At 40.1% G+C, this 20,878-nt stretch overlaps 1 protein-coding gene across 1 annotated transcript; it reads left to right on the top strand.

The window, feature by feature from the left end:
- The first annotated feature begins 3,087 nt into the window (after positions 1–3,087).
- On the top strand, positions 3,088–16,262 carry golga7bb (golgin A7 family, member Bb). The gene is made up of 5 exons (XM_058059158.2): positions 3,088–3,201; positions 6,837–6,962; positions 7,170–7,322; positions 13,241–13,342; positions 15,464–16,262. Exons 1-5 carry the CDS (start codon positions 3,190–3,192, stop codon positions 15,548–15,550), a joined length of 480 nt encoding a protein of 159 aa, XP_057915141.1. The 5' UTR covers positions 3,088–3,189; the 3' UTR covers positions 15,551–16,262.
- Positions 16,263–20,878: the final 4,616 nt, after the last annotated feature.

The raw sequence follows: 20,878 nt of genomic DNA, 5'->3' as shown, positions 1-20,878 counted from the left end.
CACACCTTCCATAGTATCTTCTCAAGGGGCAATAATACACAGCACTTATCCTCACTGGGGTCACGCTAGCTAACTTTGGGGCGAGAGTCAGAATAAACCATACTTACATACATTCATACATCTGAACAATTTCAAGTCGGCCATTAACGTGTGTTTTTGGAATGTGGGAGGAAACCGGAGTCCCCGGAGAAAACCCACTCACACACGGGGAGAACATGCAAACTCCACACAGAGATGCCCAGTGGAGATTCAAACCCTGATTTTCCAGATTTCCTGACTGTGTGGTTAGTGAGTGGTTAGTGTGCAGGCCTCACAGCTAGGAGACTAAGGTTCGATTCCCTGCTTGGGTATCTCTGTGTGGACTTTGCATGTTCTTCACTTGTGTGGGTTTCCTCCCACATTCCAAAAAACATACTAGGTTAATTAGCGACTCCAAATTGTCCATAGGTATGAATGTGAGTGTGAATGGTTGTTTGTCTATATGTGCCCTGTGATTGGCTGGCGACCAGTCCAGGGTATACCCCGCTTCTTGCCTGAAGATAGCTGGGATAGGCTCCAGCACAGAAAATGAATGAGTATTAATTAGAGCTGCTAACTAGTTAGTGTTTAAAAATAATGTGTTTAAAAATAATATGTGGTACATGAGGATGCACGGTGAGGGTGAGCACACAGGGCACACAGCTAGGAAACCCGAGTTTGATTCCACCCTCTGGGATCTCTTTGAGGAGTTTGCATGCATGGGTTTTCTCCTGTTTCCTCCCACATTCCAAAAACATGCTAGGTTAATTGACGACTCCAAATTGTCCATAGGTATGAATGTGAGTGTGAATGGTTGTTTGTCTATATGTGCCCTGTGATTGGCTGGCGACCAGTCTAGGGTGTACCCCGCCTCTCACCCGAAGACCGCTAGGATAGGCTCCAGCATGCCCACTACCCTCATGAAGATAAGCGGTATAGAATATGAATGATTGCTTTTGTATCCCAAAAATGAAGCACTTTTATAGTAACCTATCCAACATGTCTACCAGTACTGGCGTGCATAATTTTGGCAGGTTACACAAACCCAGCCCTGCTTATGTTTCTGGAATATTGCGTTTAATTGCTTATGAAATGCCCTATTTAATGCTTGTGAAACCATACATGACTACTTTGACAATTTACCACAAAACCTTGAGAAAGGACTGCAAGTAAGACTTGAATGTTTTTTTAATGGTTTCCCAGCACACAGGTCTAATAGCATGTGTCAGTTTAGTGTGACGGGGAAACCAAGATTGTTTTAATATACTGTATTGCGCACCGTGGGCTGTCTGTGTATGTGTGTGCATAACCATTATAATAATTTAAGGCTGAAGCTGAAGTTGTTCCTTTCTGCTGAAGTGCACATTCAGACACACCGGTGGGGTTGGAGTATGGTTGCATTACATTCTCAAAATGAGCCAAAACAGCCCCAAAACCCAAATGCCATGGTCTTTATCCAATATTTTAACCAACTATAAATATATATAAAAAACTGTAAGAACACTCTACAAACGCTTCTCAAAAAATAACCTGAGAATATCACATTGACGTCAGGAAAGAAGATTCAGTGACAACAGGAGTTAAAAATAAGATTGTGTAAAGCCGAACACTCCCTCCCCTGAAAGGAATATAGAATGTGCACGTGAGCATCCTTTCTAGCAATGTGGAGCGAGCTGCAGGATGCTGGCAAATAATTGTGTACCGCCGCTGCACAATTCTAAGCTCCTCCATCTTTTTGTGATCTGTTTTCATTCATTCACCAGTTGGCCACTGCGGTGTATTTGTGGATACGTGTGCTGTATCTTTGCCAGGAATGTGATCTAAGCACACCCTCTGGGGTCGTGGGGGGTGGGGGGGGGGGTGCAGATAGAGAGAGAACAGCTCATTTCAGTTCCTGTTGTGAGTCATGATGTTAAGCAAGTGCGGGAAAAATAGAGTTTGACCCAGAAATAGCATCAATCGAGACATTATCGATATTATTCAGTAAAAAACGGATTTATTGGTGCAGTCACGCTTGTAAATAATCAATATGGTGCTGTAGCTTTCAACGAAGTGCATCAAAGTGGGTCCAGTCATATGAAAGTTTAATGTGAGCGCTTCTTAATGGCACAGTAAATAGTGTATGTGGGGGTTTATGCGCCACCACCACTTTGCAGCGGTGCGCCTTCAAGCAAGGCATGAACTTTAAAACGGGCTTCCAATTCAAATGAATAAAAAGCCATCCAGCCGGCAAAAGCAGGTGACTCATCCTTCCAAATGTGTAATAAAATATACATTTTTAATGAATTAAAAGCAAATAAATGAATGCCACTCCTGACTTGGAGATTATCATATACATACACTACATATATATAGTTCATAATGCAAATACAACTTCTGCATGCTGGATCATAAATAACATCCATCCATCCATTTTCTTTGCCACTAATCCTCCCTGGGGTCGCACGGGTATGCTGGAGCCTATCCCAGCTGTCTTCGAGCGAGAGGCGTGGTACACCCTGGACTGGTGGCCAGCCAATCACAGGGCACATATAGACAAACAACCATTCACACTCACATTCATACCTATGGACAATTTGGAGTCGCCAATTAACCTAGCATGTTTTTGGAATGTGGGAGGAAACCGGAGTACCCGGAGAAAACCCACGCATGCACGGGGAGAACATGCAAACTCCACACAGAGATGCCCAAGTGGAGAATCGAACCCACGTCTTTTGATATTTTATTTAATAACTATAACTATATCAATAGTTATTTGATTAATTTGTATTTTTTCTGGATAATTACTGAATAGGCTGCACGGCGGTTGAGTGGTTAGCGCGCAGACCTCACAGCTAGGAGACCCGAGTTCGATTCTACCCTCGGTGATATGTAACTATGATATGCTAACAATACCATGGCATTATTGCAATAGATAGATTTATAGATTGTCATAATAACAATAACATAACCTTCATTGATTGCAAGTTGAATAAAATAGTTGAATGAAAACCAAAACCTTAACACACACACACACACACACACATATCCCAACACGCGCATGCTCACGTCAGCACACACGCTCGTGCCTGCTGTCTTCCCCGCCAGGCTGCGTGAGCTGCACTACCAACAACACAAGCAGGCGCGTGTCATCCTCCACGCGGGACAAAATTCCACATCCAAAGCAGCAACATGGCGACAGAGGTGACACAAGCCCTTTCTTCTTATTAGTGTGTCTTTTTTTGTGTGTCTTTTTTAGTGTGTCTCTGAGCAAGGCTGACTAAAGTAAGACTTGTCCTGCTGTTACTGCTGCATGTTGAATTGATGTGCTTTTATTGTAATTCCTATTGTAGAATGTCATCTGTTTGTATTTGCAATCATGCTGATTTGTTGACATTGCTTTAGTGCATCTAATTAAGGGCACTGATGAAGGGGGACTATCAGCACCATGGACAGGGGCGGTCTCACTCTTCTCTAGAAGGCATTCCCGCAGCATATGAAAACTCATTGCTATCATGTGTTAGTTAATACAGTTGGCATTGTGGTATGGATGCTTTTACGAGTGTTGCTCGCACTGTACTGTACAGCGTACTGTATGCTGACAGCACACAACAGTGGCTATACCTGCAAAGTGTAATAACATCAAAGATTCTGCCTATATGTATACAGTAGTTTGACACTGTCAGAAATGTATGTTTATTATTGCGGCTGTAGTTTGAATAATAATAATATTTTTGAAGGTAAATAAATCTAGGTATGATGCAGTAGAGTACATTTGCATACATGAGACGTCACATTGTATGTTATGCAGCTGCCCGCATGCGTCCTTGGTGATGTCACGTTCAGGCTAAAGGCATGGTGACCTCAGTTGTCATAATAATGACTTCATTGGGGAAGACAGGGCTTCGTTGCATGCATCATCCACACAGGTCTGCTCAGCATGCAGGTATTACATAGATCCTAGCAGGCTTCCTCTCACAGATCACTGGATTGCACAACTATTATGTTACAGGAACTCAAGAAGGCTGCTAGCTAGCAAACTAAACAGTTATGCTAAAAAAAATCTAATTTTTCAAAACTTAAGAAAAGGTTTCAAACGAAAAGGGTAAGAAGGAAAGAGTTAGAATCCACAAACTTACCACTTCCACACTAAATGGGAAGAGAACCTTTTTTCACTCTGCATTCATGGCTAAGCTACATCGACTGCAAGGTAGGGTCATGTATTAAAGATGGATGCCTCCTCCATGTAAAATTACTGCTGCCAAGTGGCCAGAATACTACATACCACTTTTGACTAATAATAGACCATAGTCTAAAAATAAGTAAAAAAAAAATAATCCAATAGCCAATAACACATCCCCTTTTATTTGTACAGAGTTACCTACTTTTGCAGGCCACTTGGTAGTCGGTTGATCTTGGAATTGTGCATACTTCCCCCTCCCATAAGGCGCCCCTGGCCAATAGAACTCATCAGTCAATCCATATGATCAGTACTGGCCAATTATGCACCATTATGATGCCTTGAAAACCGTTTTTTCATAATTAAAATAAATCATTTGAAAAATATAGATAATACAAAATTTTATCTAATACTAATAAATAATAGGGCGGCACGGCGGCCGAGTGGTTAGCGCGCAGACCTCACAGCTAGGAGGACCAGGGTTCAATTCCACCCTTGGCCATCTCTGTGTGGAGTTTGCATGTTGCATGTGTGGGTTTCCTCCCACATTCCAAAAACATGCTAGGTTAATTGGCGACTCCAAATTGTCCATAGGTATGAATGTGAGTGTGAATGGTTGTTTGTCTATATGTGCCCTGTGATTGGCTGGCGACCAGTCCTGGTTGTACCCCGCCTCTCACCTGAAAACAGCTGGGATAGGCTCCAGCACCCCCCGCGACCCTCGTGAGGAAAAGCGGTAGAAAATGAATGAATGAATGATAAATAATAATAGAAAATAAACACTGATACTACTAATAAATAATAATAGCAATACCATACAGCCATGCACTTGGACACTAAGCATGTTTGCAACTTTATACTGTTTGAATGAATTATTATTTGCATAACATTCCAGTGGTGCAAATGATTGTACTATTATGACAAACAACAAATGAAACTGCGCCGTTTTGGGCATTTTAAAAGATTCAGAGTAGAACAGAAATAATTCATTTAATTCCAATGGAGTGTCCTTCATTTGATTTACTTGTCAAACTATCCGACATGAATGTCCGTTAAAGTGGTGTGACATTGAATGAACTTGACTCTTGGCTTGCTTCTTGTCGCTGTGATAAATGATGCCCTTGTTTGCCACTGTGTTGTTGTTAATTGCTTCTATTAATAGAGCAACTTGTTCATTATGATGAGCAGGAGGTGGCAGACTGAGGTGGAAAGAAACAAGGCAAACAGAGCATTGGAGCGCCGTGGCTGTATGTTTTGGGCTGTTAGCAGACAAAAATAGAGGTGTGGATGCTATTCCTGGTCAGTCAGTGAAACAGCGCTTACTGTATAGACATGAAAAGCTGCAGTGTACTCAACCTGATTATGTAGGAGTGACGCCGGAGAGTTTATATGTCACAAAACTTTGCCTTTGCCTTCACTTGACTAAATGGCTAACTCAACTCTGACCGTATGGAGCGTATATTGTATTCACATAAATATAAGACAATTCTTTTTCAAGGCACATTTAAAAAAATATATTTTAATGTTCAAAATTATCAGTGAAATAACTGGTAGATTGTTATTAATATATTTCCAAGCTGCTGGACTCTCCTTCATTGAGCAACATTAGCTTAGCTTTAGCTTCACTTCAAACAACTTTTGCTAACACATTTTTCCAATGAAGCTGCATCTCCTTAGGTCATTGGTGTGTGTGTGAGTGACAGTAAGAAAAGCTCTTTTTCAGACTTTTTTTTGTATTTGAGCATTTACACATAATTACTAATTCATTGGATTTTACCTGGCTGCACGGTGATTGAGTGGTTAGCATGCAGACCTCACAGCCAGGAGACCCGAGTTCAATCCCACCCTCGACCATCTTTGTGTGGAGTTTGCATGTTCTCCCCGTGCATGCGTGGATTTTCTCTGGATACTCCGGGTTTCCTCCCACATTCCAAAAACATGCTAGGTTAATTGGCGACTCCAAATTGTCCATAGGTATGAATGTGAGTGTGAATGGTTGTTTGTCTATATGTGCCCTGTGATTGGCTGGCGACCAGTCCAGGGTGTACCCTGCCTCTCGCCCGAAGACAGCTGGGATAGGCTCCAACATATTTTAGAACAGTGGTCTCAAACTAAATTTACCTGGACGTTGCTGGAGGTGGAGTCTGGGTGAATCTGGGCTCCCAGCATGCTTTGTGGTACCTGTTTTGTAAAAAGTTAAATGTTTAGAGTGAACATTATTCACAGAATTTTCCCTATGTGTGTTTACTTACTTGTTATTATGTGCTTCTGAACTTCATGGGCCACACTTACATTAATTTGTATCAATTAATTTGATACAAATTATGTCTTAGTGAGCTGCAAATGCTCTGCAGGCTACAAGTTTGAACCCCTTGTTTTAGAACAAATCTACCATCTTGTAGAAGACAAGCATTTAGGTCAACAAGAGAGTGAATTTGCCAAGCCACTACTAGGTCTCAGAGGAATGTTTGTGTTTAAAGCACTCAAAGTGCTTTGAAGAGGCGTAGCTGGTACTCCAATTGGGCCGAGTGCTTGTAAATTCAGCGAGAGTGCTAAACTCTTCCTGTATTTGTCACTGCATCTCAAAGCTGACAGGCAACACGGTTTAACTTGGCCTTGAGCGTGTTTGTTTACATGGCTTTTGTCTTGTTGTGTACAGTTCCACAGCCTCCAGGAGATGAGGCGCAGTGCTTCACTGGTGATGAAAGTGTTCATACAGAGAGACTACAGCGAAGGAACCGTCTGTCGATTCCAGACCAAGTTTCCCTCAGAGCTTGACAACAGGGTGAGCAAAAAGACATGTACATTTTCCATTTCCAGAAAAAGTGAATTCATTAATTAATTCCATTTAAAAGATTATTTTTAACATTAATCATGCTCAGTTTTGATTTGTCGTATCTCATGAGGTTTTATATGTTATGGGGCATAAGGGAATAAAGTTGCGGCATTGTTTTTCTAAGTTAGCTACAACATACTATGTGTTTGCAAGCAGATCGAGCGGAACTTGCTGGAGGAAACGGTCAAAACCCTGAACTCGTACTATGTGGAGGCTGAAAAAATCAGCGGACAGTCTTACCTGGAGGGATGTCTGGCTTGTGCAACGGCATACATCATTTTCCTCTGCATGGAAACACGCTATGAAAAGGTAACCCAGCAACCCACTGTCATGATGACACCCTAAATTCAACTTTGTACTAAACAAGTTATGCAAGGACTTGCTAGCTCACCATCTCCATTCTATTTTCTGTTTGATGGAGTTGCGTACCTTTTAATGGGCCGTGCTTTGTGCCTGCAATAAAAATGTCCCACTGTGACCGATTCTGAGATATACTGTACTATGTATTTACTGTTTTTTAATGTATCTACTGGCTGCGCGGCGACCGAGTGGTTAGCACCCAGGCCTCACAGCTAGGAGACCCGAGTTCAATTCCACCCATGTTCTCCCCATGCATGTTCTCCCCATGCATGCGTGGGTTATCTCCGGTTTCCTCCCACATTCCAAAAACATGCTAGGTTAATTGCAGACTCCAAATTGTCCATAGGTATGAATGTGAGTGTGAATGGTTGTTTGTCCATATGTGCCCTGTGATTGGCTGGCGACCAGTCCAGGGTGTACCCCGCCTCTCGCCCTAAGATCGCTGGGATAGGCTCCAGAAAATGAATGAATAAATGAATAATGTATCTACTGTATATTAGTTATATATATTGATATTAAAGAGTTATTTTTAAAAATTTGTTCACTTCCTGCTTTCCTAAAAATATTTTTTTTACTTACTCACTTTGTTCATTAATTGCACAAAGCAATGAACAACTAAATGCTTTCTTACTTCCCTGCTGTGACATAAGGCCTTCGAGGGCATTACGCAAATCTCAGTGTTCAGCTCTAATGTAGTCAAGCTGTTTGTAATTGTATTCACGTACCCCCTACAGCAGTCTACGTACCCCTAGGGCAGAGGTAGAGAACCTATGGCTCGGGAGCCAGGTAGGGCTCTTTTGATGACTGTATCTGGCTCTCAAGCATTTCTTACCACAATAAAAATTTATTTTTGCTAACATTTTAAAGTAAACCATCACAGAAATGACTGTTAAAAATAATATTCAAAATCAACAACTTTCTTATGCATTTTAATTCGTCCATCTATTTTCTACTGCAATACAGCCGACCATATCTATCTTTCCTGATATTTTCCAGGTCGAACACCAAAACTTGATTATTACTGGGTAATGCTGTAGTCTACCTCGGTCATTGAGATGTCAAAAAAACATGTAAATGTAAACTTTCCTCCTTTAGTCAAATAGCTAAAGCTGCAGAACCAAGCCTTCTGACGAAGATGGCCAAAAGAATGAAATACGTCTACGGAGTACGGTGCAAAACTATGCAGCAGCAGAAGTTGTATTAATGGCAACAAGTATTTGATTTATTATTAGACACTGCGCTGCTCACGAAAGTGTGCTGGCCACACCCCATTGGCGTGGGGTAGTGTGCCTGGTCTACGTAATTAGAGCCCATTATCTAAAACTGTTGGTCTTACATAAAAATGCACACATTTTATTGCATTCAATGTTTAAAAAAATGTATATGGCTCTCACAGATCCACATTTTAAAATATCTGGCCTTCATGGCTCTCTTAGCCAAAAAGGTTCCCGACCCCTGCCCTAGGGGAACACGTACCCCTCTTTGGGAAATATAGGCATTGGATCATTATATTTTTACTACCAAATTAATAGGTGACTGTCTTTGAAATGAGAAGTGAAGTGAAAATGACAAGGTGACAAGCACACTTTCTGGTATTTAGTTTGAATAAAAAAAATGTTTGGAATATATTGCTGCATGATTAGATAATACTGAAGTTGAAGAATTAAAGAACAAAAGGTGAAGTGCATTATTGACATATCTAAGGATGCCTGCTCATGTTGTTATGATATTAAAGATATGGAGAAACTGCTTATGTCTGTTTAAATGCTTCTTTCATTCCATATTTGCAGAACCCGTCGGTAGTAGTTGCCCTTCTTCTCAGCAAAACATTCAAACTGCGTGCTTGAATGCACTCTTTTACTTTCAGGTCACAGTTGCGTGCACCCACATGAGCCAAGCACACAGGCGATAGAGATCAGGCTGCACGATAGCTTAATAGACCTCACTGTGCCCACCTGCATGCAGGTGGTCAAAGCACGGCACGGCACGCCACTTGTATTGTTTACCCTTTGCATGAATAGAACGTCCATCCTGACAAAAGGCCGGTGATGATAGCATGCACTGTTTTTGATCACCTGTTGCTGTTGCAGGGTTAGAACTGGAGCAGCGTGATGTCCCAGCATGCCTCAGTGCTCTGTCACCCGCATCAATCACCTCCCTGGTTTTGTTGCTTTTTCCAAACATCTCCTTATCAACAGACAGCAATGGGCGCTGCACCGAGATGCTTTCTTGGTGCGTTGAAGCCAAGCAGAACCGAAATCAGTTCCAAGCTCCTTTCATGTCTTTTGTCAGCAGGTTGATGAGATGTTATCATCCTGACTGCGGAGTACCTTTATTGACTTGTTTGACAAAACCATGTTGGCTGACCGATCGTGACTGATGGCGATTAAATGTAGCCACCCAAGTGGATTTTTGATAAAAGGCCACACACACCAAAAAAAGCGTGTCCAGAATGACAGGAGCACCCAAATGGAGCAGGATGCTTGCATTGCATCTTCTCAATGGACACTGATTGCTTATAACATGTCATGACTGCACTCTGAAGGATCCATATCATCCTTCCCACCACCTGTTTCTCCTGCTGTGGGTCAATCAGGGCAGCAGCCAAAAGACGTGAAGAGTTAGCCTATGAGCAATTCAATTAATAAATATCAACTACCATTTTGACCTGGGCTGCACGGTGGTGGAGTGGTTAGCACGCATGCCTCACAGGTCGGAGACCCGAGTTCGATTCCACCGTTGGCCATCTCTGTGTGCATGTTTTCCTTATGCGTGCGTGGGTTTTCTTCGGGTACTCCGGTTCACATTCCAAAAACATGCTAGGTTAATTGGCGACTCCAAATTGTCCATATGTATGAATGTGAGTGTGAATGGTTGTTTGTCTATATGTGCCCTGTGATTGGCTGGCGACCAGTCCAGGGTGTACCCAGCCTGGGATAGGCTCCAGCACCACCCGTGACCCTCATGAGGATAAGCGTTGAATTAATTTTGACCTGAATATATAGAAACAAAGTCATAAAAGGTTGTTTTATATTCATATATAATAACTTCTTCCCTAGTGAGTCAGAGCTTTTCCTCCCGTCACTCACATACAGACAGTATACAGTGACTTGACGACACAGGGACCAACAAGCGTACCCTATTTGGGTACGTACTTGGAGTGTGGCAAGGGGTACGAGTGTGTTCCGTCATGTATGGTCTGAGTTGTCTTATATTCGGGGTTGTCTTATATTAGAAGCCATTTTGAACATACATACTGTACATATTTTTATTTTTTTTGTCCTTCTGCGTCCAACTCACATTGGTATTACGAAATCTTAGAAATGTTCCCCTTTGGGTTTCACTGATGTGTTGCAAGTTCACACATGAGACAAAATAACACAATTTTATGGCTGAGGAATTGAATTTGTCCATTTATGGAACATTTTCCTGTCATTTTTCACTGCCAAAGACACAGCAAGAGGCGGTTATGATTGCGGTTTTGTCTCCGCTTGGGTTTGCTTGTCGGGCCACTCCATCAGCAGCTGTGCCTGCAGCTGTGGAAGGCCTTTACCATCTCCGAGGAGCCTTTGTCAGTATTGCTGCATGGCCTCTGTGGTTTGAATCTCTCTTGACTCAACTCAGAGAGGCCATGTTTGCTTGCACTCGTTGCTAAATTAGCTTTTGGTTATTGTAAAAGAATGACCATAGTGTTTGCCTGTTCTGATTGGTCTTTCATATACATCCATTAGTACACTTGACTAATGAGATCCAATACAAGTAATAATTGTAGTTTGCATAGGTTACTGAGTTAAATCCCTACATGTTTAGTCATTGTTTGTCTTCAGTACGCAGATATGCAAACCTCCCTTTTCAACGGCGGTGACAGCTTTCTTTGTGATGGCGAGGCCCAGTGGACTGCGTGGTTCAGCTGTCAGACACGCTTAGGCTGGCTTTGAGGGGATGCGTGGCATATCAGCATTGATGTTGTCCACAGAGGCATAACCCATGCTCAATAAGCTGCTCTAATGATGCCACTTAAATCTAATAGCTGTCCTTTCAGCATGACTGACCGTCAGTCAGCAAGATCCTGCGGACATGGCGCTGGATTTGTGCTGCTCTGCTGTCCAGTGTGTTGATGCGAGCTTGTTTTAGCTCAACTTCACCGCTTCTTTCATCTTTAGTCGGTTAAATAACTGGATAAATTGTAATTATATGTATTTGATTATAGGTGTTTACATGCACTGTCTGTATTTTGCCAATTGATTCACATTTCCATGACAGTTCCATGACTTAAAATAAATTTTTAAAAATTAAAAAAAAATTAAATTTAAAATTTTTTTAAAATTTCAAAAATTTAAAAATTAAAAAATTTAAACATTTAAACATTTAAACATTTAAACATTTAAACATTTAAACATTTTAAAAAATTTTAAAAATTTTAAAAAAATTAAAAATTTTAAAAATTAAAAAAACTTAAACTGTATTATGGAAAGCAGGAAGTGAACAAAAAAGCAGTTGATGTTTGCTAAATACAAGGATGAAGAGTCTTGAACCAGTCATGATGGGCTATATATATCACCATATTCATAGTTACTATGGTACCCATTATGTCATTGTATGGTCATATCACCACCTATTAATTTACTGATGGTAAAAGTAAACTGTATTATGGAAAGCAGGAAGTGAACAAATGTAACATTTACTGATTGTAAAAGTACCAGATGGAGGGGTAGGATTTAATAAACTTTGTTTCTTCCTACTCCTTTTGGACATGTGGGACTGTGAACTGATTATGTGATGCATTCAATTGTAATCTGATGCATGTTCAAATGAAATAAAACCATTACCATTATCATTATTCTTCAGATGACATTTTTCAGTGGTGTCAAACAGAGATGGGTTGCCTTATCAGCTCTATGAGAGGGGCACAATGTGACAAACACCTCCATCAATACAAAATAACTGGCAAAATAGAACTGCAGGTCAGCTGACAGTGAACATTATTATATTTGCGAAGACAGAATATTGGATACAGCTCTACTACTGTATCTCATTTCATTGTCCAGGTGTGTCTGATAAAAAAAAAAAAAACGCTGTTAAATGGTGGAAAACTCATTTTCAGTAATCCTCCTCTCAACTCACTTACAGCTTAATACATTACTAACAAATCATCTGCTCTATTCAGAACATAATGGATTTAATAGGCTCATTTCATGTTCATTTATTTTGTGTCCATAATGGTTGTGTGTCAATGTGTTTTTTTCCGCATTTGAATGTGTCTCGCTTGGCATGACTGTGATTGCTTGACAATGAGGAAGTGCTGACAATATCTTGATATGAGTTGTTTATAAATATAAATAAAGGTGACATTTCTACGATATTGTCCATTCAAACAATACATTCATTCATTCCTTTTCTACCGCTTTTCCTCACGAGGGTCGCGGGGGGTGCTGGAGTCTTTGGGCGAGAGGCGGGGTACACCCTGGACTGGCCGCCAGCCAATCACAGGGCACATATAGACAAACAACCATTCACACTCACATACATACCTATGGACAATTTGGAGTCGCCAATTAACCTTGCATGTTTTTGGAATATACAATATATTTGGAATGTGGGAGGAAACCGGAGTACCCGGAGAAAACACACACATGCACAGGGAGAACATGCAAACCCCACACAGAGATGGCAGAAGGTGGAATTGAACCCTGGTCTCCTGGTAACCACTCGACCCCGTGCAGCCCTCAAACGATACAATAATATGAAATGTTAGGGTTGTACTCAATTTGGTGAGTACTGTATTAAAATACTGCATGTATTCTTTATTAAGAGCTCATACTTCCGTCATGTTCAGTAACACATATCTGCCTTTTGTTTGATTTCAGGTTCTGAGGAAGATAACCAGTTACATCCAGGAACAGAACGAGAAAATCTACGCTCCTCGAGGGCTGCTGCTCACCGACCCCATCGAGAGGGGAATGAGAGTTGTATCCTTCACGCACCTGCTGCTTCCTCTCCATCCTTCCACTTCACAGCACAACACATACGGTATATACGTAGTATATATATAGCACCTGAAGGATGAAGCCACAACTCTAATGGGTGGAGTTATAACTGATAAGAAGTCATTTAAAGGTCATGGAAGCCATTGTGGTTAGAAGCCTTGAAAATTCCACACACGCCTTTAAATCTTAGTCTTCCTCCATCTTATAAATGACCATGGGGCTGCCCTTGAAAAGGCACTTAAACTGTCTTGGGGGGTTTGAATAGCAAGTGTCATTAAGAGACACTAGGCTGGGGAAAAAAGCAGATAGTCAGCAGGATCGTGTGTACTGTATCTTGCTGCTTTATCATTTCATATATATGTAAATTATTTCGGTATCTTCTGTGTGAGTGGAGCACCATGCACGACAGCTGGTAAGGTAGACTCCATCACACCTATTCAATTTGTCCGCACAATATGATGTGTTTTACGCAAAATAAACTTCCGACTTCCATGAAACTCTAAACAGTGATGGTTGGACAGGTTAAAATTGGAACACCGACACCAACCTCACGAGCGAAGACGGCACACGAGATTTGTTCCACAAGACAAGACGAGATTTTAGGCTAAATTTGAAGAAAAACACAATGAAAAAAGCAGTTGATGTTTGCTAAATACAAGGATGAAGAGTCTTGAACCAGTCATGATGTGCTATACATATCACTATATTGACAGTTACTATGGTACCCATTATGTCATTGGATGCTCATATCACCTTGTACTTTGGTACGAGGTGCATTATTACTTTACTGATTGTAAAAGTAAACTGTATTATGGAAAGCAGGAAGTGAACAAATGTAACAGTTACTGATTGTAAAAGTACCAGATGGAGGGGTAGGATTTAATAAGCTTTGCTTCTTCCTACTCCTTTTGGACATGTGGAACTGTGAACTGATTATGTGATGCATTCAATTGTAATCTGATGCATGTTCAAATGAAATAAAACCATTACCATTACCATTACCAAAAAAACAGAACTCAACAAAAAAAAAACACATCACAAATCAATGCAGGTATGTTTGGAAATCCTTATTGTCCCAAAAATTAAATTATATTATCATCAACAGTCTTGGAGACAAATAAACCACTTATAATTATAATAATACATTATAATAACTAATAATAATATATCATAATAATGCAATATTTCCTTTAATATGTCATCTCTCATTCTGTAAACTTGGAGAATTGCCATTTATGTATTTGGAATTCCTCCTGTCTAGAAAACATTTGCAGCATTTCTCGAAATGCTGCAAATGTTTTATTTTTTCAACTGAATTATTTCTTTGACAATGAGTTTGTGTGAACGCACACCATTTTGTGCTGCTTTGTTTATGTTTATTTTGCCAACCAAATGTCTCAGTGAGTGTTCGGGACGAAGGCTTTGCATCTTTGTGTGTTGTTTTTTTCCCAGTTGGGAAAACTGAATCGGCTGCAAATGTTTGAGTGGGGCAAGTTAGTTTTGCTGGCTTTTATGTTGCCACTAATATCTAATAAATTAAGCATACTGGCTCGTTTGTGTTGGTGGGCTCACCTTGTTCGTTTTTCCCATACGAAGGCTGTGACATTTGACTTTCCCTCCTAACTTTTACTATGTTACCTTGCATACCAAGCGACATTGAACGCATCAGTGAAAATGAGACATGCCAACAAACACCAAGAATGGAAGTACAATTTGGTCATCCATCCATTTTTTTCACCTCTTGTTCTCATTAGCCTATCCCAGCTGTCTTTGGTCGAGAGGCGGGGTACACCCTGGACTGGTCGCCAGCCAATCACAGGGCACATATAGACAAACAACCATTCACACTCACATTCATACCTATGGACAATTTGGAGTCACCAATTAACCTAGCATGTTTTTGGAATGTGGGAGGAAACCGGAGTACCCGGAGAAAACCCACACATGCACAGGGAGAACATGCAAACTCCACACAGAGAGGGTGGAATTGAACCCTGGTCTCCTAGCTGTGAGGTCTGCGCGCTAACCACTTGAACACTGTGCAGCCCTCCATTCCATTATCTCCTTCAGAATTCCCTCCTTAACCTCTATTGTGTGCCCCAGCTGGAAATCAGCGTGTTCGAGGACCGAGGCTCGGGCAGTTCCAGCCCCTCCAGCAGCGTGTCTTCTGCAGGAGGAAGCGCTCGATGACTGGAGGGCCAGCGCCAGGCTTATGGGTACATGCACCACGGAGGAAGCGGCACGCTCGCCAACATCCGCATGCTGAAACACGAGAGCACCCGCTTCTGAGACATGATGAAGAAATACTCCATACTGAGACCTAACAACATACCACCTCGGGAAGCGGGAGGAACGCACACTTGATAAATTTAAGAGTAAAACCGTACATAGTCATGTGACTCATCCATTACTCATGAGTCAACTGCTGATTCAGCAGACTTATACGTGATTAGTGAGTGTTAATTGACTGAAGAGCAGCAATTCAATCATGCAACAAGAAAACTTAATAAGGTCAAACCGGGCCTACTGTAGCACTGCAAGCTTCATTTTTAATGTATTTAGCAGATAGAATTTTTGGATTATTTATACCAATCACATGTACACTAATGGAGAATGTCGAAATGTCCGAACCACAGCTGCAAATCACTCCCACGCAAACAGAAAAATTCCAAATATTCTTAGCGATACACATTGGAATAAGGACGTGCACACTCATGAATAAGCACACAGCTGTCGTGAATCGCCTTGCATTCCTGCACACACACAATTGGCAGACACTGTCTCGACCTGGCCACAGTATTCTCTGGGGTTCCCATTCAGTGCTTGTTTGTTTAGTTGTGTGTGTGTGTGAGAGAGAGCGAGAGAAAGAGAGTGTTATCTCATGTGCCATCAAGCAAAAATAAATAGACATTCCTGATTTAAAATATCAAATTTAAAGTGTATAACCACATTGAGTATTGATTTGTTTGATAGCGCCATCTAGGGAACTGGTGGTTTTAATTTCATTCATTCATTCATTCATTTTCTACCGCTTTTCCTCGCAGGGGTGCTGGAGCCTATCCCAGCTGCCTTCGGGCGAGAGACGAAGTACACCCTGGACTGGTGGCCAGCCAATCACAGGGCACATATAGACAAACAACCATTCACACTCACATTCATGCCTATGGACAATTAACCGAGTATGTTTTTGGAATGTGGGAGGAAATCGGAGTACCCGGAGAAAACCCACGCATGCACGGGGAATCGAACCCTGGTCCTCCTAGCTGTGAGGTCTACGCGCTAACCGCTCGACCGCCATGCCGCCCCAAGTTTTAATTTATAATCATAAAACCAAATATTCCCTATAGAATTGTTGCTTGAGTCTTGCTGCAGCCTCAGTGAATCAGTAAAATAAAACACAGAAGATGAAGCTCCACTGTTCAGTCGTGCATCCTCCTGAACTTTTCATGCCTTCATGTTTCATCCCAGTGGATGGTACCCAACCTGGTGCTGATGGACTGATTTAAAGACTCACTACGAAGCTACAAACAGGCTTCTTGGACAATGTATATAAGAAATAGAAAGAAGGTACATGCAGCATATACTCTACTGTACCAAATGAATAATGCTGCACATGAGAGATTGTGTACTTGGTAATAATGATTGTGCTTTATATGCATTTTCATACACTCACAACTGAATATCTGTATGCATAATTCTGAGCAGAAAATATGTACATTTTGAAAAAGAATTTTATTCACTTTGTGGAAACTGTAAAATATCACTTTTCTCATCCATGTCATGTCATGTATATGAAGAGAAATATTGCCTATTTTTCATATTACCTAAAAAAAATACATATTTTTCATGGATTTAATTTTATACATGACATAACATAATATGTAAATATGAAAAAAGTACTGTATTTTATCAGATAGTGGCTACAGATTTTGATTTATGATATGAGATTACATGAGAAGTATTGGTTCCATCCATATATTTTCTATGCGGCTTATCCTTATTAGAATTATTAGGGTCACGGGAGTATGCTGGAGCCTATCCCAGCTGACTTTGGGTGAGGGACAGGGTGCATCCTGGACTGGTGTATGTATGTCCTATTTAATTGTGTAATATGAATAACAAGTAATAATTTACTATCATTAAAATCATAATTGAATAATTATAAGGACCAATTTTGTGTCAAATCAAAATAAATTTTACAATTGTGTTTAATAATAACAAATGACTGGCAGATTGCAATAAAATCTTTGTTTGAAGACTGCTTTTCTCTTAAAGAGGACCTATAATGTTCATTTTTGGTCCTATGTATTGAGTTGTGGACTCTTACAGAGCAACTATACACACCGACACAGAAAGCTTTCTAGATCTTTCAGATTCTGCACCCCGCTCAAATGAGCTGTTTAATTTACTCCACCCTCGGGACTCCTCCAGGTATGCCTACGTACCCCTGTGTCTGATCACACACCCAAGCGATCCTGAGGACTTCCAGACAGCTGCCAAGCTCATTTTGCCAAATTACATTCACAATATAATCACAGTTAGGACACTTATAAATTGTTACTTTTGTTACTACAAAAATTGGACTTGGCAGCAACAGTTTGGCGGATAGTCCAGCTTCATATATACTCCAGCTTTGCTCCTGCTCACATAAACACTTGCTGTCCGGGAATCAGGAACTCCAACCACTTCTGCCTGATGCTTTCCCTCACCCAAACAAACAATGCTTGGAAACCATTGCTTCGTGCTAAATCTTTGCCAAAAGGGGTTTACCATGCACATAGTGGTCCCAGTCACAACCAGACCTACACCCCCTGTGGTACTAGTTCTTGAGTGGGGGGAAAAACCTCATTAAATTGGGCATCAAACAGAATGGATGTCACTATTTGAGAACATACAGTATATACTACTGAGTTCAAATGAAAAGAAGATTGTAAGAGATACGTGATATATTCCACTGGCTATGTGACGAGATATACTGCATACACTGTGCTGATATGTAGCCCGTTGTTTTCAGCACACTGACTTCTGATTAATGAAGACAAGCACAGGGAGTGAAGATTTATTGGGACATGAATATGTTATAAAGCGGCAGAGAACCTTTATCACCCTTTCCATTAACCTCTATGCGGATAAAGCCTGCGTGCGCATTGATGGTGTATTAGTATGTACAGAATGTAGTATATACGTACGTACATTCCCACATATATGGTTATCTTTGGAACTGACAGTTTAACAAGTATCATCATGGAGCCACTAGAAAGCTAAAATGTACACTACTGTACTACTACTATTACTACTACTACTGTTTCTCTTAAGAGAATAGCTTGTAAAGTCTTCCTGAAGCATAAAAGATGATGTGTTAGTGAGATGCTTGGTGAGATGCTGACTCTGCATTCTCATCTTGATGTGTTATTAAATATAATTTGCATATTGATCAAAATTGATTTGTGGGTGTTTTTTTTCCTATAAAGCTGTTTTTACTGGAAGCCTGAAGTCATTTTGTACTGAGAGATGATGGTGAACTGGATTTATACTGTCTATACAGATATGAATCTGCCGTCATTTTAGGATGTTGGCTTTTCTCAGACACGCACACCAGTGGTAAGCTTTGCTTTGGTTTATTTGTGGTTTGGGAAGCTTTAAAAAAAGCAAAACATTTAATGGCAGTGAGCGGGAAGAGAAAATAATCCTGTGTTCTGCCTCCATATTCTAAATCAAACATCTGGCTCTGAAACTGTTAATTACAGCACTTTATTAGGGTAAAAGAAGTAACCAAAATAATGTGTTTATCAATAATAATAATAAAATTCATTGCAGATACACTCATTAATATCAATACATTACAGAATAGTACTATGCTATAGACTACAGAATGTGCAGCTGCAATATTTATGATCTGACAAAAACTATTGATACAATTAATCACAACATCCTAATTATAAAATTAGAAAGGTACGGAATCAAAGGGTTGGTTATGCTTATGAATGACTTCCTTCAGTGCATACAGTATATACACAAATCTGTGCTGGGTTTATTTTTGGATCCAAATTGATCGCCAGTGGTTATTTGTTCCGATATTCTGGAGAGCATACTAGCCAGGACAATTGGCCTGTAATTTTGTATGCTGGAGATTTGACCAGTTTTGTCTTTGGCTACACATTAAATAGAAAACTTAGAGCAGGGGTGTCCAAAGTGTGTTGGTTTTTTTTTAATAAAAATAAAAATAAAAATAAAAATAAAAATAAAAATAAAAATAAATTAAAATTAAAATTAAAATTAAAATTAAAATTAAAATTAAAATTAAAATTAAAATTAAAATTAAAATTAAAATTAAAATTAAAATTAAAATTAAAATTAAAATTAAAATTAAAATTAAAAAATAAATACAGTTAAGAATATAACATAAAAAATGGAAAAATGAGTATTAAGTCCAAATATTAACAGAACAAATGTATAAAGTTGAAATATTAAAGAGAAAAAAATTATATGCATTATATATTGTATATACTATATACTAATACTAACATATAGAAATAAAACAACACAATAATAATCGTGTCATTATGTTATACACTGCAGATAGATGTTTTTTTCAATAATTATTAGTTATGATATGAAGACTATAGTGTTATTCGTTTGCGTAGTGTGTGTGTCTGCACAGTAAATCCATCACCGCCTGCTCATAAAGCCAATGATGATGCTGTTCTGGCACATAATATGACATCTCCACACCTGTGCCCGTGTCCAGAGGTCACATTGACACCACCAAGCAGTTCTCCACCTCCACACAGACCTCCTTTCTTTCCCCTCACATTGTTTATTTCTTCCCATGTTGTTGCTCCAATTGTTTTATTTCCAAGTTTTCACATTCCTTGCACTTTGGCCGCACATGTTTCCCTCATTTCATTCCACTTCCTCTACGCCCTTTCCTGCCCTTTTTCTCCAAACATGAAATACGGCTGTCTTTTCCACAGTCCAGACAGAAGTAGAAAATAAACTCTGCTATTGATTGGTTGAACTGTTTCTCTCTGTGAATGAGCAAAAAGTCAGCAAACTAATGTTGCTCCAGTGTTCAAAAATGATTTAAAGTGGCAGGAGGGTTTGGCACAGGCAGCACTGTACGTAAAATGAAGTGTACCATTGTGTGCTTGCATGTACATGCATCAAACACCGCCTCTCAGGGAACGCTCTTGGCAGCGGACAAAAGCCAGGCCTGCACTTAAAGTCTGCCATTCCTTATATGTCCGGAATCGTCGATGAATACTTATTTATTTCAGAATGACATTACATAAGTGCTTGAGCAAACATCAGGAATTCAATCTGAGAATATTAAACTTTGGCAATATAATATGTCTCTGTGTATTAGACCCTCAGAACAATGAGGAAAGTCAAAAAGATAATGGTCATGGTGTTTATTGTGCTTTCCAGATCCATTTCCAGGGTGTACAGAAATGTGGACAAAAAGTGCAAAAAATAGTAATGAAAATTTTTTGTACTTGTAGTTTTACTTGTAGTTTT

Source organism: Doryrhamphus excisus, linkage group LG20 (assembly GCF_037039965.1).
Source record: "Doryrhamphus excisus strain RoL-2023G ecotype Guam linkage group LG20, RoL_Dexc_Guam_v1.1, whole genome shotgun sequence".
In the NCBI taxonomy this organism is placed as follows: Eukaryota; Metazoa; Chordata; class Actinopteri; order Syngnathiformes; family Syngnathidae; genus Doryrhamphus; species Doryrhamphus excisus.
Note: the sequence above shows the minus strand (reverse complement) of the source record. Positions and strands in the feature narration are given on the sequence as shown.